General features: G+C 47.4%; 1 protein-coding gene across 5 annotated transcripts in view; it reads right to left on the reverse strand.

Annotated features, from left to right (window-relative positions):
* FAT3 (FAT atypical cadherin 3) overlaps positions 1 to 20,751 on the reverse strand; it is a 317,724-nt gene that overhangs the window by 5,151 nt on the left and 291,822 nt on the right. For all 5 annotated transcript variants that reach the window (XM_039914896.1, XM_039914894.1, XM_039914895.1 and 2 more), the window contains 6 exons: positions 19,348 to 19,482; positions 17,583 to 17,740; positions 10,177 to 10,645; positions 3,028 to 3,181; positions 1,644 to 2,299; positions 123 to 236 (listed from right to left, as the gene is read on the reverse strand). In XM_039914896.1, the coding sequence (XP_039770830.1) occupies positions 123 to 236; positions 1,644 to 2,299; positions 3,028 to 3,181; positions 10,177 to 10,645; positions 17,583 to 17,740; positions 19,348 to 19,482 (1,686 nt within the window). The remainder of the gene's footprint in view (positions 1 to 122; positions 237 to 1,643; positions 2,300 to 3,027; positions 3,182 to 10,176; positions 10,646 to 17,582; positions 17,741 to 19,347; positions 19,483 to 20,751) is intronic.

Genomic DNA, 20,751 nt, shown 5'->3' on the forward strand with positions numbered 1-20,751 from the left:
ATGGAGTACTAACCCCAAAGCACGGGTGCAGCTAACTGGACCGCGGCCGGCTCCGTCACCATCGCTCTTTCCCTCTCCACCCTCCCGAAGGGGGAACGTCATAAGGCCGGAGGGTCTCTTACCATTGTCATCTCCCGAGTCCGACTGGAAAGAGCTGAGGGACTGGACTTCGGAATTGCTGCCTTTATTGCTTCCCGCGAAACAGGTCATCTCCTCGGTGTCGTCCACTCCCTTGTCTTCGGTGAGGAGGGCGGGAAACCGAATAACAACGTTAGGTCACATTCCATTCTGCAGCACCTCGGCCGCCACGCTAGAATACCTCTCTCGGGACTATTTACTGCCAGAAAAAGATTCGGCTTCACAGGAGAACATGGGCTGAGGTCTGTCTATCGAGTGATTTGCATTATGGATGGGAAATCCTTACCCTGTGGTAAGTGAGCTTCCAAACAGCTGTGGGGAAAAAGTCACTTCTTAGTCAAAGGCTGAGCTGGCTAACTGAAGAGGGGAAGCCTCCATCACTTCCATCACTCACAGTCACTGGCACGATGCTGTTGGCAGCTTAAACTATAGACTGCAAGCTCGTCTCTAGGCTTAAACTCGTTGTAGGCAAGGACTGTGTCTGTTTATTGTTATATTGTGTTCTCCCAAGCTCTTAGAAGAGTGCTCTGCACCCATTAGGTGTTCAATAAATACGACTGACTGACAAACAGGATTGCTATTAAACAAGAGGGACGCACATGTATGGGATTGAGCACCATGGAATGGGAGCAAGCTTTGCCCGCTCCCCAAGGGATGAGTTGGACGTTTAGTGCCTCTACTAGACTGGAAGCTCCTTGAGCGGAGAGATTGTGTCTATCAACTCTTGTGATTCAGGGCAGAGTGCTGGACTTCTCAGCAAGGATTCCATAAATATTATTTATGGAATCAATTGATTCCTCCTATAGGGTGGCCTGGCACGGAACTTGGAAGTAGTTTGGGGAAATGAACCCATTAACAACTGACTGTGTCGGGTAACTATTTCCTCCTTCTACTTACCCTTGAGTCCTTACTCCTTAGAAGTCATCCCCACTTCCCCTCCCCTGCACTCAGGGGAAGCAGCATGGCCAAGTGGAAAGAGCCCGGGCCTGGGAGTCAGGGGACCTGGGTTCTCATCCCAGCTCCACCATTTACCTGCAGTGTGATCTTGGGCAAGTCACTTCACTTTTCTGTGCCTCAGTTTCTTCATATGTAAAATGGGGATTCACTTCTTGTTCTCCCTCTTACTTAGACTGTGAGCTCCATGAGGGACCTTTATATTGTACTGTATTATACTGTACTGTATATTTTAACCTCCCAAGTGCTTAGTACAGTGCTCTGCACACAGTAAGTGCTCAATAAATACAACTGACTGACCACCCCAGCACTTAATACAGTGCTTCGCAAAAGTAAGTTGCTTAACAAATACCCTCTACGTGAGCATCTATCTCCCCCAGCTATTACTGTATGCTTTCTGAGGACAGGGGTCATGTCTACCAACTCTACTGGACTCCCTCGCGCACCCAGGACAGCGCTCTGCCCAAGGTCAACGCTCAGGACGGGCAAATCGTTTGATCGACTGTTGATGGGTCGGCCGGTTCGGGCCCGAGCCAAAGGCCCCAACTCACTCTCCGTCCCAGCGTCCCAGGTGCTCTTGCGGATGGAATCGCAATCCGAGCGGCAGGGCGACACGGCCGGCGGGTTGGGGGCCACACTGCAGACCACCACTCCCCGTCGGGCCGTCAGGATCCGGGGCGACTCCGGGTGGAAAGTGGTCATCTCCTGGTGCTCTCCGCCCAGGCTGTCCACCATCTTGTCCAGGTTGTTCCCGGAGTCGCTCTGGAAGCAGGGCGTGTAGGCCATGGGCCGGACGGGCACCTGAGGCGGCCCCACCTCCTGGTAGATGTTGCGCCCGCCCCCGCCGCCCCGCGGGGTCTTGAACTGGACGCCGTTGCTCTTGTGCAGCAGCGCGGCCGTGGCCGGGTCCTGGACGAGGGTGATGTTGTTCCGCGAGTAGCTCTTCCGGAAGACCTTCTTGCGGAACACGACGAACAGGACGATCAGGACCAAGATGACGAAGAGGACGACGGCGATGCCGATCAGCTCCTCCTTCCCCACGTACGCGTGTCCGGCCTGGATGTCGGGGACCACCACGGGTCGCAGCCGGCAGAACTCGCCCACGAAGCCCGGGGTGCAGTTGCAGAAGAAGGTGCCGAACCTGTTGACGCACAAACCTCCGTTCTCGCATTCTTCCCTCTCGCACTCGTCGATGTCCTCCTCGCACCTTCAGGAGAGAAACACGGTGTCAGTGGGAGAGAATCGCACCGTCGTCGGGAAGCAGCGTGGCCTAGTGAAAAGAGCCTGGGCATCAGAGGATCTGACTTCTAATCCTTCTAATCACCACTTACTGGGTGAACTTAGGTGAGTCACTTCACTTCTCTGTATCTCAGTTTCTTCAATTGTCAAATGGGGATTAAAAATCTGTTCTCTTTCCTCTAGGCTGTGAGCCCCATGTGAGATAGGGAATGGCACAGAGTATGTGCTTAACATACTATTATTACTATAACAATTATTATTATTCTATCAATGACATCATTGAATCGCAAGCCCCCACATGGCCCCTTGGGAGCCCATCGTCCAAAAACTTGCAGGAGGAAGGACAAGAGTTCGGGGAAAGCACTAGTGACTGCAGGTTAATCCTTGCAATGGCACCTACAGAAGGGAATATTTTACCAACAGTAGGGTTGCTTTGAAATGGATTCAGGCAATTCCTTTATGCTGTGGCCAGCCTCAAAAGGAGGGATTTCCCTCTACTCTGGAAATGTGATAAAACTTCTCTCTCTCTCTCTCTCTCCCTCCCTCCACTCCCCTCCTTTCCCCCCAACCCCATGGTGACTTTCCCCATTCACCCGGGACTCCCAGACCTTGGATGTGATAGAAAATAACCTTTTTCCTCTGAAGGCCCCCCACCCCCTTCCCCCTCTCTTCCACCCCTAGCAGGGGCCCACTTACGTCACTCCAGTGAGGCCCACTTGACAAGTGCAGATGAAAGTGTTTCCAATGGGATCGCAGGAGCCTCCGTTGCGGCAGGGGTTTGGGAAGCAGGCGGTGATCTCGGATTCACAGTTTCTCCCGGTGAACTGAGACAGGCAGCTGCACTGATAGCCTGGAGGAAGAAGGGAACAATTCTCCATGAGCACAACTGTAAAACGGCACCGCTCCCATCGGTACTGATTGAGCACCTACTGTGCGCAGTGCTCTGTGCCAGCCACTTAGGGGCCACAGAAGAGAAGGCAAGACACACAGCCTGTGATGGACCGGGAGAGACAGCGGACATACGTGGATGAACATGCGATAGGTAAAAATGAGCGACCAGGCAGAGATATAAAGAATAGACAGAAGTTACTAGACAAGAAACAGAAGAACATAAACGCTGTAGAGTATGATGGGATTGGACCAGGGAGAGTGCGACGGAATTAATCAAAGGTCGATCGAGAATGCCTCCTGAAGCCAGCGACTCTTTAAGAAACCTCTGAAGGGGTTGGAGGGAAGGGACAGAGTTTTGCAATAATGATCAGCTGGAGCTCAGGCTGATCTACGTTCTATGGTCCAGTTGAAATCGACCTTGGATTTTGTAGCTGTTGTGTTTTATTTGACCTATCCTTTCATATATTGGGCAACAGTCTTGTAGCTCCAGGGTGTGGGTGTGGGTGTGGGGGGCTTGTAGAAGTGGAGGGAAACGTTGTGAAATGGCCCTGAAGAATGTAATTTTAACTGTAAAGCTGATCAAGGACAGTGGGCCCAGATGGAAAATTTGAGGTTCATCATACACAAATATCCCTGGAACCACCCAGTTCTTTCCTACTCTTCGGTGTGCATCTTGCCTCTGCAGACATGATCCGAGAGCAATGGCTTTTAAAAAATAACGTCTTGAAGACATTTCATTGACGACAAAAAAAATGACGGGAAAGCATTTTTCTCGGCATAACGATTGCAGTTTTTGTCTCTTTCGGGAAATGTTTTCGGAAAACATTTTGCTTTCGGAAGACAACCGCAAGCTAAAGTGTTGCCTGAAGCAAACATCTTGTTTAGAAAATGCCAGCAATACCACGAGATGCCAAAACGGGGCCATCCAGCCGTAATTACGTACCAAGAAATCAAGCCACAGAGATTCTCTTCCCTAATTTTAGGCTGAAGAGCGGAAAATGCTTGCTCAGGGAGAATGGTGGACACAAGATCGATTGAGTCGCTGAATGTGAGCCTGGATTAAATGATATACTCGGGGAACAATTTAACACACTAACACTCTAGATAGACGGTGGCATGGGCATATCAGTCGATCAATCGATGGCATTTATTGAGCGCTTGCTGTGTGAAGAGCACTATGCTAAGTGTTTGGGGGAGTAGACTACACCAGAGTTGGTAGATCCTTATCCTGCTCACAAGGAGCCTTACTGTCTAACTTTGAAACATTCTGATCGTTTCCCTTTTCCTTCCAGACCAAGTGCATACATCACCCTTATAAAATCAGAATTCAAATTCAGAGAGCTACATTTCACACACTGTAAATCCCTAGACTGTACACTCCTTGAGGGCAGGGATCATGTCCATTCACTCTTTTTCACTCTCCCAAGAGCAGAGCCCCATGCTCTTCTCGAGAGTAAGCACTCGATAAATGCCAGATTCACTGATTGGCGAATCCGTCCAAAGTTTATCTAGCCCCTGGAAACATCCCCATCCTGTGTCTAATTCCCAGCCGTGTAATATCTCCCAATATTAAGTGCAGTGCTCTGCACACAGTAAGTGCTTAATAAATACGATTATCCACTACAGCATGTGGGTTGAGAATCCTGAATGGTCTATTTCTAACACTTTATCAGGCGAAAGGAATATCCCCGGTGTCCTGTGTAGAGTTTACTTTTTGGTAATGGCTGGATCATTCGCTCTGCCGCTTGGGGATGCTTCCAGGTTACAGATTTTGACGGTCTGTTCAACAGAAACTCACCCTGAAAATGGCTCCTCTCCAAGTTTTCTGCTTCAAGACTCAGTGAACCTTACCCAAGTACTAAGGGACTGACAAAAGAGCGAGCAAAAGGGGTGCACCTCCTTCAGACTCGCCAGGCCATCTTTTTAATATTTTAAATGTTATTTAAGCCCTCACTATGTGCCAGGCACAGTACTAAGACCTGGGGTAGATACTAGCTAATCAGGTTGGACGTGGTCCCTGTCCCACATGGGGCTCACAGTCTTAATCCTCATTTCACAGATGAGGGAACTGAGGCACGGAGAAGTTCAGTGACTTGCCCAAGTCACACAGCCTGGGCTTTACAGAGTGTAATTGCTGGGAAGCCCATCTATAGTTGCAAAGGGTGGGCCAAACTCTGCTGGGTTATTTGACCACAGTGTGATCTGGAGAAAAAGGAAGACAGATTAAGGTTTGCTACATTATGTAAAAAAGAAAACCTCAAAGCACACAGATCCATCCAAAGTATATTATTCTCTTGCAAGCTCTGTGGGCCAACTGGATCGAATATCTTTTCTATCATGGCTGCTTCACTCTCCTAACTCTACTGTACTTTCCCAAGAGCTCAGTACAGTACTCAGCCCACGGCAGACGCTCAGTAAACACTACTGATTGATGGATGGAACGTCGCCAAATTTCATCTAGAGCCCAGGTAAAAGTCCCCTTTCTGCAGCAGCAGCTGAGTGGGGACAAGGCCCAGGAGGTCTGAGGTCCAGGAGGTCTGAGGTCCTCTAGACTGTTAGTTCCTTGTGGGCAGGGAATGTGTCTGTTGTTGTATTGTACTCTCCCAAGTGCCTTAGTACAGTGCCTTGCCCACAGGAAGCGCTCAATAAATAGGATTGAATGAATGAATGGATTTCTTAGTTTCGACGGTGGAAAGAGCTTCTCAGTCGCTGACGGGTGGAGAGGCGCCAGGGTCACTGTGGGTTGAGGTCGGCCGTTTTCCCTGGCAGCGGCTGCTATTTTCGGCTCACGGTTCCAGAGCCCGTATCATTTTAAGATTCCCGCACTGGAGCCCTCCTTCTGTGGCTGGCACGCAGGGTCATATTTATGCTCTTATTATAAGCTGGCTTCCTGGGCTCAGGCTGTTGCCTTTTGCTGGCTCCCGGCCTGTTGGAATGCGAGGCTGAGAGCGGTGGCCAAATGCGCTGACCGTTTCATTCCTAGGTTGCCAAGTCAGCTCTCCGGCTCTGCGGGTCAGGGACTTGATTGGAGGACAAACCTCCAGCTTCTTCGTGACCAACATCCTTTCAGCTGTGGCACATTCTTCTGGTATCTCGGAGGCCCTAGGGCTACATTCTGGGATGCCCACAGACGGACCGACTGATGCTTTAATGATACGGCTCTCACCCGCAGGCACCTGGAGGATGCTGGGAGAGGTGTCATGTTTCAGTCCTTTGGCGACTCAAACAATATGGAGCTTCACAGAGCGCGGGCTCTCCATTTCCATCACTGCTTCCATAATGCCTGGAGTCCCCGGCGTTATCTTATAGATTCTTGCCACGACTTCATGCATATACCTAGAATATCCTGGTTCTGATTCCTGTTCCTGGGATCAGACAATAGACTTGAGAAGGCAAGAATTATCCCCTTGAAATCGTCCACCTAGGCCTCCTTCATGGCATTCCAAATGGTTTTTTTTTCACTGTTCTCTTTTCACAGTGCTTTTCTCTCAGTCAACGAACCAATCAATCAACGGAATTCACTGAGTGCTTACTGTGTGCAGGGCACTGTATTAAGTGCTCGGGAGAATTCAACAGGGTTGGTAGGCTCGCTCCCCACCCATGAAGAGCTTACAGTCTGAAGAGGGAGCCACTAAGCCAATCTTCCCTTTATTTTCTTATACTCTGGTACTAAACCCGGGATGTTCTATTTTAAGAACCCGCATTTTAAAAAAATCCTCCTGGCCCTAATTTAGGCATGCAAGGTAAGTGCAGGGAAGACAGAAGCTGGTTGGGGGTGTGATGACAGGAGATGTGCTTTCTTTCTGGGGTGCTAAAAATCTGGGGGATGTCACTGGCCAATCATACCCAAACGCTAGAGGATATAAGCGGGGAAAGGGGAGATATTTCCAAGGTCAGATGTCATGATCCCAGGCTGTAGTGCTCACCCGAGAGGGATGCTGAAAGGAATACGGAGGATCAGGAGCACAGAGTCAGAGCGAGGTGTTCCTTAGAGGTGGGAGCTGGGGGTGAAAGGAGGGAAATGGCAGATACTGAAGAAGGAGAAAGGTAGAAAAAGCAGAGGGGAAAGTCCCCAAACATGATGAAATTTTGCTTGTCCCCACTTAGAAAGGTATTCAAAGTGGGATGGATGTCAAGGAGGGCAGTCAGACTATTGGACTGTTGGTCTGACTCGGTAGGGCAACTGCCCACGGTCACCAAAATGTGTCCAGACTCAAGGTGGCCCGGCAGTTGCTGTGGCCCGAACAGATGGTTTAACGGAAGGAGCCAAAGGCAGGTACAGGGAAGGAAAGTCAGAGAATGAAAAAATTTAAAGAGGAAAGCCTGAAAGCATAAGGGTGTTCACAGACATTTTGCAGATTATTTCTGGGGCCTGAAGGTGAGCAAGCAGAGAGAGCGGCGGATGGGGATGAAGAGGAGAAGGTTACGGGGGTCCCTCCACAGGGGTCCCTGTTTATTCACTATCATCTTACACTGAATTATGGCCAAAGTAATAGTGAGAGAGTCTTCAAAGTGAGTTGATTTTACCCTCCGGGTTGGTGAAACCCCCTCACCTACCTGTTTCGTTATGGAATTCTCTTTGTTGAAGACCAATCATGGAATAGAGTTCCGGTAACGCCGTTTTAAGTATGAAATTAAAAAAATTTTGGCTGCAGAGCAGAGGTCTTGGACATTTTCCTCACTGACATTTCACCCCCTCCGCACCCAGTAAATTCCTCCATGACTGCCAGCAGCGATGCCAGCAAACACAACGTCCTGCCATCGTTAAGGGTGGATTACAGTTTGGGGCTGCAGCACTACCATTTGACATACCGTGGTGGTCTATTTCAGCCCGATTTAATTACATGTTCCTTTTATACATCATATATGGCTCACACTAGCAGAACTGTTTTGCCTGGTGAAAAACTGGCCATGACTTGCCATAATGGGCTGGTTTATAGAACCACTGAAGTATAGTTAGTGCCTATCGCCCTGGAATTATGGCACTATAAAAATCCTTTATTTACATATACTGCTGAGACAGTAAAAACAGCAAATAGATTTCTTAAACTGAGACAGCAGAAATATCTCCCCGGGGCAATTGGCCCTCACTGTGACAGTAACATATGCAAGGCTAAATAACTTCGGTGTCTGTATTTCCACACTGCATCATCTTCCGGACACTTTATAATGCTCTACTAATAAAATGGACCCTAAATATTGGAGCAGAGCTTTCTGAACACTAGATGGTAATGCGCACTGGTGAGGCGGTAAGAGATTTGCTAGGAATGTTTCAATTTACTAATCATGCTGCGATCCCGCACAGAGGCAAGTCTCAGCAATGAGGCCCGTTTCTGTGGTGAAAGGCTTGACCTAGTTTATGCCGCATCTGCATGAAAGTCAGGCAGTTGTTTCATCTCTTAAGAAGCAGATCATTCCTTCACCTTTCCTCAAATAAGAAAAAGAAGAAAAAATTCCCATCACATCTTTTGCTGGGTTTTCCACCCCACCTGGTATGACTTTCTTTCTTGTCCTTTTTTTTTTTTTTAATGTATACATTCCAGGGGAGAAAGCACCGTAAATTCACTCAGTGGTTGTTGCATTTGCTCTGTGTGTTCTCATGACAATACCTTTCCAACCACGGCTCTCTGATGCATTACTTATCATCAGTCTTACCAAGACGCGGACGTTTTGGCAGCGGTCAAATCGGCACCCAGCTTCGTTTCCTAAGTGCCAGCTAATTCGGTTCTCCCTCCTGCCCCCTCCTTCCTGCCCCAATCTTCCTGGCATATCCCACGCAGTCCTTCCTTGATTCATTCACCCCAGTGATAGGGCAGGCGCACGCTAAGTCAATCTGGCAATTTACTCACTTCCTGCCCTTCGCCCATTCTCTCTCTCCCCCTGCCAAAGGCTCGACAAGATTAAAAAGACCACCTTTCACAGTCAAGAGCAAAGACATCAGGTCTGGGCTCTTCCTCTCTTTTCCTCTCTTTCCATTTTCCACTTCCACATTCTGCCACACTTCTTTACCACAACCGGAGAGGTCTCAACATATATCACACTACCACAAAACGCCCTTTACTATTTCCCTCCCTCTCTCTTTTTCCTGCCTAACAGAAGCACCCTTCTCTGGAATTTTTTTTTCTTCCGGCTCAGAGCACCACGGGCATGGCTTCTTGTAGTGTTCATTCCTCATCTCCTTTCAAGCTTTGCCTATGCCAAAAGATCCATCCATTAAATTCCTTCAATTCGATGCCCTACCAGTTAGCGGGCATTTGTGTCTCTTACACAACCACAATCCCTAAACCTGGGCAGCTAGGAGGGCCCCTCAGAGTCAGCCCTCAGCTGTCACACTGACTACAGTGCTTGGCACATGGTAAACGCTTTACGGATACCACAATTAATATTATTATTAATCCAGATTCTACCACGTGCCTGCCGTATGACCCCTGGCACGTTATTTAACTTCTCTGCTCCTGTTTTTTCATTTGTAAAATGGGGATTCAATAGCTGTTCTCCATCTGTTTAAGACTGTGAGCCCCATAAGGGGCAGGGGCTGTGTCTGACCTGATTATCTTCTATCTATCCCAGGGCTTAATAGGGTGCTGGGTATCCGATCAGCACTTGACAAACACCACTATTATTATTACTTGGGTACAAGCCCCGCAATCACCGTCAACTGCAGGTATAGTTTTCTCCCTTTAACAATCCCCATTTTACAGATGAGGGAACCGAGGCCCAGAGAAGTGAAGTCACTTGCCCAAGGTCACACAGCAGACGAGACAGGATTAGAACCCATGATCGTCTGACTCCCAGGCCCGTGCTCCATCGGCTACGATATCGTTCTACAGTACTCTCCCAAGCGCTTGGCACAGTGGTCTGCACATGGTGAGTGCTCAAGAAATACGAATGATTGACACCCGAACACCCGACAAGGTAGGTGGGCAGTGCCACCAAGCAGCGGAAGCTACTCACCGCCCGAGGGCAGACCGGCACAGCTGCCGCCGTTCTGGCAGGGCTGGCGTTGGCAGGCGTCGGGGTACAGCACGCAGCCGAGCTTCAGCTCCGTCAGGCCGACCACCTCGGCGAAGCTGCTGCGTTTGTTCTGCAGCGGGAGCTCGTGGCCGTTCAGGACGACCGAGTCCAGGCAGCCCTGGAAGCCGCTCAGGACCTGCGTGGTCCTCTGGTCGGCCAGGCTGCGGGTGCCGTCCGCCTGCACCTGGGCCCCGAAGTAAACGGCGCCTTCGGGGCCCAGCGTCCGGAAGTAGAGCGGGGCCCGGCGCCGCTCCACGTAGCTGTCGTCCAGGGACAGGCTGGTGAAGTTCCGGTTGAGCTCCAGGGAGGCCGAGTGCCAGCGGCCGTCGTTCACCGTCCGGCCCGAGATGCCCAGGATGCCCGGACCGCTGCCGCAGTCCAGCTGGAACCACAGTTTGCCATCCGTGATCTGTGAGGGGACAAGGACGCGACGTCACTAATCTCCTGCGGGAACTTTCTTTCCGGGCCTTCCCGGCTCGGCTGGGACCCTCTGAAGGGAAACGGCGCTTTTGATCGGGCCTTCGGAGACGGATGGTCTGTTCCTTCTAATGTGGGTTTCTGTCACCTCGTGGTAGGCAGGGAATGGGTCCATTTAGTGTTATACTGTACTCTCCCAACTGCTCGGTGCAGGGCTCAATAAATACGACTGAATGAATGAATGATGCGATGAGATGAAACAATTAGGGAAGGGTTTTCACACAGCCCGAGTCGCTTCTGGGTACGACAGCGGCTGTGGGCTAGATTCAGTGGAGGAAGAAACTGTAGTGACAAGGCGTGAAGTGGCTATTCTTTCCAGTCGATCGAATGGTGGTATTTATTCATTCGATCATATTTATTGAGAGCTTACCGTGTGGAGAGCACGGTACTAAGGGCTTGGGAGACCATGCGGTCCCTGCCCTCCAGAAGCTTCCAATCTAGCAGGGAAGGCAACCAACTCTATTTATTGAGCACTGAACTGAGGGCAGAGGGCTTGGGAGAATACAGTAGAATTAGCAGACACATCCTTGCCTTTACAAAGCTTACAGTTTAGCAGGACGACCCAGATTTTGCCTCAGCCTTACTCTACCGTTCAGGGCACTGGGCACCTTCGTGTTTTTTCAACTTCACGACATCTGATAAAGCAAAATAACAACAAGGACATAAAGGTTTACGCTACCAGACCTATAGAGATATAAGAATTCGCACTGGAAAATAGTAGTGGATTTTAAGCTCTTTGAGGGCAGGGATCAGGCCTACCAACTGTATTGTACTCTCGCAAGTATGCAGTGAAGTGCTCTGTAAAGAATAAGTGCTCATTACAAACCACTGATCAGTGGTATCTTTGAACTGCAGACCCCGGTGCATTAATTCCCAGTGAACCCACGTTTACTAAGGCCCAACTTCCCTTAGCATGAGGTACTTCTGGTGCATGACTACCACATCAGAGCAGAAGCGACATCAGTGTCAACAAAACCCCAGCGTTTTTAATACAGGTCATGCATGCAGGTACACTCTTTCTTGTACTCTTCCTCAGGAACTGATTACCATTACAAGTGTAGGCACATAATTACATTCAAAGGCTTGATATTTTGAATTATGCCCCCTATATTCTGCAGGAATTGCTCTTTAATCTAGGTGCCTTAGTAGTATAGTACTGTCCGTCTCCCCCTATTAGACTGTGAGCCCGTCACTGGGCAGGGATTGTCTCTATCTGCTGCCGAATTGTACATTCCAAGCGCTTAGTACAGTGCTCTGCACATAGTAAGCGCTCGATAAATACTATTATTGAATATTAGTGGTGGTATTTACTGAGCATCCACTGGGGGAAAGGCACTGTACTAGGAGCTTGGGAAGTACAAAGAGATGACACATAACCTGCCTGCAAGAAGCTTGCATCTAACAGGGAGACATAAAAGTATTTATAAATGTTGCAATCACAGAACATAATTGAATGTATCGTGGAATAAACGTAAAGGCAAAAGGGCTGTGGATGGGTTTAAATACGAACGTCAAATCTAGATTCGGCTGATGGGCTGATACGACTTGGGGTGCTGGGGATTCATCGGGGAAGGAGGTTATCAAACAGGAATTCACAGGATTCTAGATCACATCTCCTCCAAGAGACCTTCCCTTTATACACCCACATTTCCCCAACTGTCTTCCCCTCTTTGTTGAACATGCATTTAGCTGTGTACCCCTAAAGCACTTCAGTACTCACCCCAGCACCACAGCACTTTTATAAATATCCCCGCACAAGAGATGGTTAGAGCCCCATTGACTTCCTTTGTTTCACAAATTGAAGCCCAGAAAAATCAGGTTTTTCTTCGTAGCTGTGCATTTTTTTCTTTGTTAGCTATGCAGATTGGCTCATTCTCTGTCATCGAATAGGTATAGTTAACATGTATATCACACAGATGTACATATGGGAACATCAACAGGCCATGTGGTCTGATGACAGCTTTGGAAGTTTATGGATTATGAGTCTAATCTGGGCTCTGTCAAATATTTTCTGGGGAACCTCCTGCAAATTCTTTAACCTCGGGATGTCCCGGATTTTTCATCTATGGTGCGGAGATAACAGCATTTGCTCGTCTCAGAAGGATATTGAGTGCTTTCTCTCAATAATGGTCAAATCTATAACATAGATCTGTTAAATGAGCTCCTTCAACATTCTCTAATATAAATTCATGAAACTAAAAACTAAAAACACACACCCAAAGTATTTATTTTTCCAACCAGAAAGAATTCCAGTGGAAGGCAACCTGGTGTGCTCTTCATTTTTCGCATTCAACAAAACAAGTTGAATGAATGTGGTAAATTAGAGGCAATAGAGCCTCCTGGCCAAGACTTCTGGAGAACGTCCACATTCGTATATCGCTATAAATAATAAAATGAGGAAATGCTCCTCCTGGGACCACAGGAGGCTTGCACAGTCCATCTGTTGTTACATTCCGTGGACGCAATACGGTGCTTACCAATCTATCTTGGGAGATATTTAGCCAGTGATATTTCATTTCATGTGAGTTGCTGGAAATGGGTGCCTCTAATTAAAGTATTGCTCGTTCCTATTCCCTCCCGCGCTTGCAATAATATCAAAGCTTCCATCCCTTCCAGCAAAACCAATGTGTTGGTAATGCACTTAAACGTATAAAGGCTGTTTAACGGAGCTAGGCTAAGTCCCCTCCAACACGAACCCCAACAGTGAGCAACACAGCTTCGCTTTTTTTTTAATGGTATTTGTTAAGTGCTTACTATGTGCCACACGCTGCACTGAGTGCTGGGGGTAGATACAGGCTAATCAGGTTGGACACGGACCCTGTCCCACAGGGGGCTCACAGTCTTACTCTCCAAGTTACAGATGAAGTGATTGAGGCACAGAGAAGGTAAGGTCACACAGCAGACAAGTAGAGGAGCCGGGATTAGAACCCAGATGCTTCTGACTCCCAGGCCCAGGCTCTAGCCACTAGGCCACATTGCTTCTCAGTGCTTCATGCCGCTGCTGCATTTAGCAGCCTCGTCTAGTGCCCTAAAAGCAAGCTCTTCTCTCTGCCCCTCCTCCTTCCCACTCTCACCTCCCCTCCTTTTCTATCAGAAACATCTGATGTGCAAAACTGTGAAAACTTGAAACAACACCTCTTCTCAGGGCACAATACATTCTAATTTTGATCAAAATCATCCAAACTGTTCCTCTCTGGTTAAAATCTGTTCAGCTTTTTCATTTCCCTCCTCAGTGCAGTCAGGGAACATGCCTACCAACTCAAACTGCACTCTCCCAAGGTTTAGAACAGTGCTCTGCACACAGTAAGTGCTCAGTAAATACCACTGATTGATTGATTTCCCTGACAGCCAAAAGAGAAGGAAAAGGAAACATAGCCCATTGGGTTTCTGACCATTTTTAGAGAAACATCATCAGATCTCACTTTCTTCAAAATAGGATATACAGATCTGAAAGGGGCTACCCCTTTAAAATGATAAAGTTTCTTTATCAAGCAGTGCATTAAATTGAAATTATGGCATGAATAGACACTTTTCTCACCAATGATCTTGTAAAGTGGGCTCTGAAGAGGATAGTCAATCAGTAAATCAAAAGTATTTCTTTGACACTATCGACCACCCCTTTCCCCAGGAAATAGCCAACTTTGGCTTCACAGACACTGTCCTCTTCTGATTCTCCTCCCATCTCTCTGGCTACTCCTTCTCAGTCTCTTTGTTGAGCTCCTCCTCTGCTTCCCTCTACCTAAATGAGGGAGTTACTCAAGGCTCAGTGCTGGGTCCCCTTCTTGTCTCCATCTATACCAACTCCCTTGGAGAACTCAATCTCTCCCATGGCTTCAACTACCACCTCTATGTGAACCCTCGATGCCCAATTCTACACCTCCAGCCCCGATCTCTCTCCTTCTCTGCAGCCTCTTGCATTTCCTCCCGCCTTCAGGCCATCTCTTCTTGGCTGTCCCACTGACACCTCAAACTTGAAATATCCAAAACAGAACTCCTTATCTTCCCACCCAAACCCAATCCTACCCGTGTACGTCCCATCTCCGTGGACAGCTCCACCATAAGCACTTCTCACAAGCCCACAGCCTTAGCATTCCCCTCCAATCACCTCTCATTCAACCCACATATTTAATCTGCCACAAAATCCTAACGGTTCACTTCAAAACACTGCTGTTTCCCCTATATCCAAACTCCTCCCACACTTATCCAAGAACTTATCCAGCTCTGCCACTTGTCAGCTGTGTGACTGTGGGCAAGTCACTTAACTTCTCTGTACCTCAGTTCCCTCATCTGTAAAATGGGGATTAAGACGTGTGTGAGCCTCATGTGGGGCAACCCGATTGCTCTGTATCTACCCCAGCGCTTAGAATAGTGCTCTGCACATAGTAAGCGCTTAACAAATACCAACATTATTATTATTATTATGCCTTGATTACTGCATCAGCCTCCTTGCTGACTTCTCTGACTCCTGTCTCTTCCCGCTCCAGTCCCTATTTTACTCCGCTGCCTGGATCATTTTTCTAAAACCATTCAGTCCATGTTTCCCAACTTTTCAAGTACCTCCAATGTTTGCCCACCCACCTCCAAACAGAAACTCCTTCCCATAGGCTTTAAAGCACTCAGTCCCCTTGCTCCTTTCTATCTCACCTCACTACTCTCCTACTCCAACCCAGCCAGCCCCCTTCACTCCTCTAATTCCAATCTACTCACTCTACCTCTAGCTCATCTATGTCGCTCAGTTCCTGCCTCTGTCCTGGAACTTCTTCCCTCTTCATATCTGACAGACGATTATTCTCCCCAACTTCAAGGCCTTATGAAAAGCACATCTCCTCCAAGAAGCCTTCCACGACTAAACTCTCATCTGCTCTTCTCCCACTTCTTTCTATGTCACCTTTGCACTTGATTTGCACTCTATATTCACCCCTCCCTCAGCCCCGCAGCGCTTACATATATACCTGTAGTTTATATCAATGCCTGTCTCCCCCTCTAAACTGTAAGATCATCGTGGGCAGGGAATGCTTACACAGTAAGTGCTCAATAGATATACGTTATTGAATGACTGTGCCGTCTAGTCTGGGAGACAGATACTAATTATTCAGATTCTGACCCCAAAACACTCATCCCGTATCTCGATCAATCTATCAATCATTCATTGGTGTTTATTGAACACCTAGTGTGCAGGCAATGGGCCTTTATAGTGGAAGCACTGCTAAGTGTCTTTGGCTTTCAAATATGCACACCTGGAGCACCCATGCTACACATGAAAACCAAGGGACCTTGTTATCAAGGAAGCAATCTCTCTGAAAGAATGAAAGGAAAATGAACCTGTCATACATCAAACATCATAAAAAGGTTACTGGGCTGTTCTGCGGGGACAATGCAGGAATTCTGGTCTAAAGAGAAGAGTCAAAAGGAAGAAGCAAGCCTCCTGCTGGTTCTGAGACAAAAGGCTTTAATTCACATTCTTATCTTCCCTTATCATCCTCATTTCACTCTGCCTTTGAGTATTTCTGCCTCCACTTCCAAGGAACATATTCCTCTCATTTATTCACTCATTCTAAGCATTTCTTCAAGATCCCACTCTGAAAACAAAAGCAGCCGGGATGGGCAAGTTAAATCAGACTTTCCTGCCATAATCTTTGCTTTCCAAGCACAAGGAACACATTGTAACAAATGCTGAATGGCAGATAAATGGAATCTTTTGGAGGTTCTGGGCACTAAGGAAATGGGCAGGATTGGTGTCTTCTAACTTTATTATGTGTTATGTGCAGTACTCTGCACTCAGTAGGTGTTCAATAAATACTAGGGAATAGCTCTGGTTGTGCCAAATCTACAGCCACCTTACCCCACTTAGGTACATACCGGTTCTTTTCAAGTTTTGATTTAGTTGTCCACTTGCATTCGTTAATTAGGTCAACTCTCACACTTCCACATACTGCTCGTCTTACCCATTCAATTGTAAGCTCTTTGAAGGCAGGGCCTCTCTCTTATAAAGTCCTACTTCTGAATCTCCTCCAAGGCCCTAGTATAGTGCTCTTCCAATACTAAATGCTCATTAGAAACCACTGATGCTAAGGACGGTGAGTTCAAAGAGCAAAGAACAGAGGAGGGAAGTGAAGCCTCCCCTTGGCCTCTCCTGAGAGGTAATACCAGATGGGGTTGTATTTCTCCAAGGTTTTTTCATCTCACCCCCTAAGGAGAGGAAGCACAGCAGGTGACACAACCCAAGGGAATTGAGGAGTGACTGTTGCCAGGGGAGGACCAAAATGCCCCTCTCCCCACCCACCCCTTTCCCTCACAGGTTGGCCGGTCCTATAGTCTCCCTGGGGCTGTCGATTGAGATCAGCCTGGGCCTTGCCTTCAGTCTGCCCCCAGAGTCCCTTTTGGCACACTTTAGGGTGGATTCGACAGGAGAGAGCGGGATTGGCAGTATAATGGGCCTTACCCCCAAGCGTGACCCTTACAAGACCCCAGAGTCATCGCATCCTCCAGGGTTCACATTACACCAAGAAAATTACATTACACCTCAGACACAGCCTCAGCTCCAACAGTGGAATTGTGAGCAACACGAGTCCTCAGGAATGGTCGAGTGACTAAACCTCGAGGACCCTGGCTCTCAAACCCATCATACAGCCAGATGACACATTTGCAGAGAGCCAAGCCAAGTGGTGCACATTCAGAGGAAAAACGTTGTCGTAAGGCCCTGAAAAGGTATCCCCGCGTTTCCTGTGGTTCTCCCCGGATCTGAAATCTACTGCCAGTCTTCAGAACAGGAAGGCAGACTGAGGACAACATTCCCCAAACCGAGAGCCAAAACATCAACGTGCCAGCAAGAGAAATGACTGCAGGGAGCGATAACCCATTTTCATTACCTTCAGAATTATGCAGGGATTCGCTCGGGTGTACATTAGAATCCCATTGCTCTGCAGTGTGCGAAGGCGCAGGGCCAGCTTAAACTCCTCTTTCTTGCTATTTTCTGAAAGCCGGTACTTGATGTAACTGTTGCCAGCGAAGCTGAGCGAGGTGTGGCCTGAAAAAAAATCGTTGGGAGGCACAGACCCTTTAATGATCATTCAGAAATGAGGAGGCTCCTGAGAAGCAACTCCCTTGAGAGCATGTGAATGACAGATCGCCTGAAAATAGTGAAGCCGTTTCAAGACAAATTTTAGAAAAGTCAGCCTAACTTCTGTTTAAAGTTTGGGTTCTCTGTTGAAATGCACCCATGCAAAACTCCGGGAGAAAAAGCTGATTTAACGCCTACTGAGACTGTGATCCCCAAATGGGACAGGGACTGTGTCCAGCCTGATTATCTTGTTTCTACTCCAGTGCTTTGCACATAATAAATGTTTTACAAATAACATAAAAAAGCCCAAGCCCCTCCCCCGAAAAAAACCCAAAATGAAACAGGTCCTCACCAGGAATTTGGGTTATCTAGGATAAACTCAGCAGAGTTTGAAATCTGGATTTCCACGTTCATCATCTTCCTATCTGTCTCTAGTGTGGTCCCGATTTATTTAAAAATCAATGACAATTTTCAAATACCTACATCACTGATTCCCCCAACTATCCCGAAGGACTTTTGGCCAACCCTTAACTACCGATGCAACTGGAGATCCAGAAACCTGGATAAATGAAATCCTGGGGTAATTTTAGAAACACAAATTTAAACATTTGTTTCAATGAAAAGCAGCGTGGTCTAGTGGCTAGAGCACGGGTCTTGGAGTCAGAAAGACCTGGGTTCTAAGCCCAGATGGGCCACTTGCCTCCTGTGTGATCTTGGGCTACTTCTCTGGGCCTCAGTTACCTCATCTATAAATTGTGGATTGACTTTGAGCCCCATGTGGGACATGGACTGTGTCCAACCTGATGAGCTTGTGTCTACCCTAACACTTAGTATGGTGCCTGGCAAGCACTCACAGTGTCTGGGTTTACAGACTCCAGAGAAAGAAGAATCCTTAATCTGCTCCGGTTACCCTTGGAGTCAAGAAGCTTTCTTTTATGTCTGACTGAAGTCTCTTGTTCCAATTTCAGCCCATTTCCTCTCACTGGAGCCTCTCGGGGGCAGAGGAATGGAAACAAAACACCTTCAGACTTCTTCACATTTAACAATCCCAAAGCCTTAAACTGTTTTTCAAAAAACTTATTTTCCAGTTATTCATTTGTATTTTTCTGTACTTCCCTAGGTCTCCTCTAGGAAGTCTCTACGATTAAAACCGGAGACAAAATATTCTACGAATATTCTTCACGAATCTGGAAATATTATTAATAAGAGCTTGGCAGAGCTCTAATTATGTTACCGGTATTAAATTCTTGATATTAAGAAAAACAGCACTTACATTGTAGACTCAGCTATCTTGCAATCCACTCTGGCCTGCAGATCCTTTTCTCCCAGACTTATTCTGGCTGGGCTCTTCTTGCTTTTTAAGTGTATTTTCTGCACACTACCCTCCCTTTTTCATCATGTGTCTGACAGGTAAACTAAGTAGTCATTCAAATTTTAGATCACACACTTTGCCCTTAAATGCCAAGTGAATTCAGAAGGTGGATGCTTTATGCAGATGAAGTTAGAAGGTTAGTATTTTCCATGAGCACGCAAGGTTGGTGTTCTTCTGAGGGTGAAGGAAGACAAATGGGTACCTGAGCATTCTCCGAGTTTTCCTGGCGGACACTGGCAGATGAAAGGTCTTCGGCTGGCTTCGTACCCCACGCACTGCATGTCCCCAGGACACGGCTTCTCCATACAAGGATCGCTCGACCCCGGACACAGTCCTCCTGGTGTAGACGGAAGCATGATGTTCAGTGTGACATGCAAAATAACGCTGTTGACACTGTCTGTCGGCCATAAGCGTGCACATACGCACAAACACACACACACAGCTTTAAAAGGACCAGACGGCTTCACAGATGCTATAAAAACTGGCGAGCATTTATGGAAGATGTTGCAGAGCAGGGATCACCCTGTGTGAACTTTTCACTGGGTGTTTTTATTTGCGCCGTGCTTCTAACTCCTGCTGTGTAGGTTAGGGTTAAAAGGGGCATAAGTTTGGAGTCGTTTCTGTCAATGGGGCCGTGACATTCTGGAATTCAACTCCTTTGGCGTGAGAAAGGCTGGGACCATTAAGACTCAGAACGAGTAAGAGAGGGGCTGTTCAAGGTGACTTTCCGGGTAGTGGAAACACCACAAAAGCAAGTTTCTCATGTTCCTGGTCCTCTCTTGTTCAACTGATTGGAGGTGGTGGTAATAATAATAAGAATATCTAAGCACTTATGATGTGACAATACTGTGCTAAATGCTGGCGGAGTGACAATATAATTGTATCGGACACAGTATCTGTCCCAAACATGATAGAGGGGCAGAAGAGAGGGATATTTAATCCCCACTTAACAGCTGAGGAAACTGAGCCCCAGACAAGTCATGTGACATCCCCCAGGTCATTCAGTAGGCAAGTAGCGGAGCTGGGATTAGAATCCCAATCTCTTGACTCCCAGCCCTGTGCTCTTTCAATGATCAATCAATCAGGCACACTTATTGAGCACGTACTGTGTGCGGAACACTGTACGAAGTGCTTGCTGCTTCTCAGGTGAGTGTAATAAAACAATTTCAATAATCACAGAGGGAAGTTTCAGTAGATTACAAGAACACTTTTCTTAAGTGCCCTAGGATGAAATTTCCCCTTAGATCATCAGAAAATAAATTCTTGGGGAAAAGCGAGCAGATTAATGATAGAATTAGGCCCTATTTCTCCATTACTGTGGGATTCTTGGTATCTGATGCGTGACCTTGGACAAGTCACTTGACCTATCTAAATCTCTAAATGGGGATCAGAAACCTCTCTCCACCTCTTAGACTGTGTACCTTGTTTTGGACTGTGTACTCTATGACTACCTTTTATTTCTCCACAATTGGAATGGTCGTGTTTTAAACAGCTTCTCTTGAGTTTTGAAACAGGATTAGAGTCTAGCATCACTAAGGGGTCGGGAGTTTAATGACCCAGTAGGATACTGCCTTTTGAATTTCCTTCCTTTCTACTCTTTCCTGAT

Source organism: Ornithorhynchus anatinus, chromosome 20, assembly GCF_004115215.2.
Source record: "Ornithorhynchus anatinus isolate Pmale09 chromosome 20, mOrnAna1.pri.v4, whole genome shotgun sequence".
Taxonomy (NCBI): Eukaryota; Metazoa; Chordata; class Mammalia; order Monotremata; family Ornithorhynchidae; genus Ornithorhynchus; species Ornithorhynchus anatinus.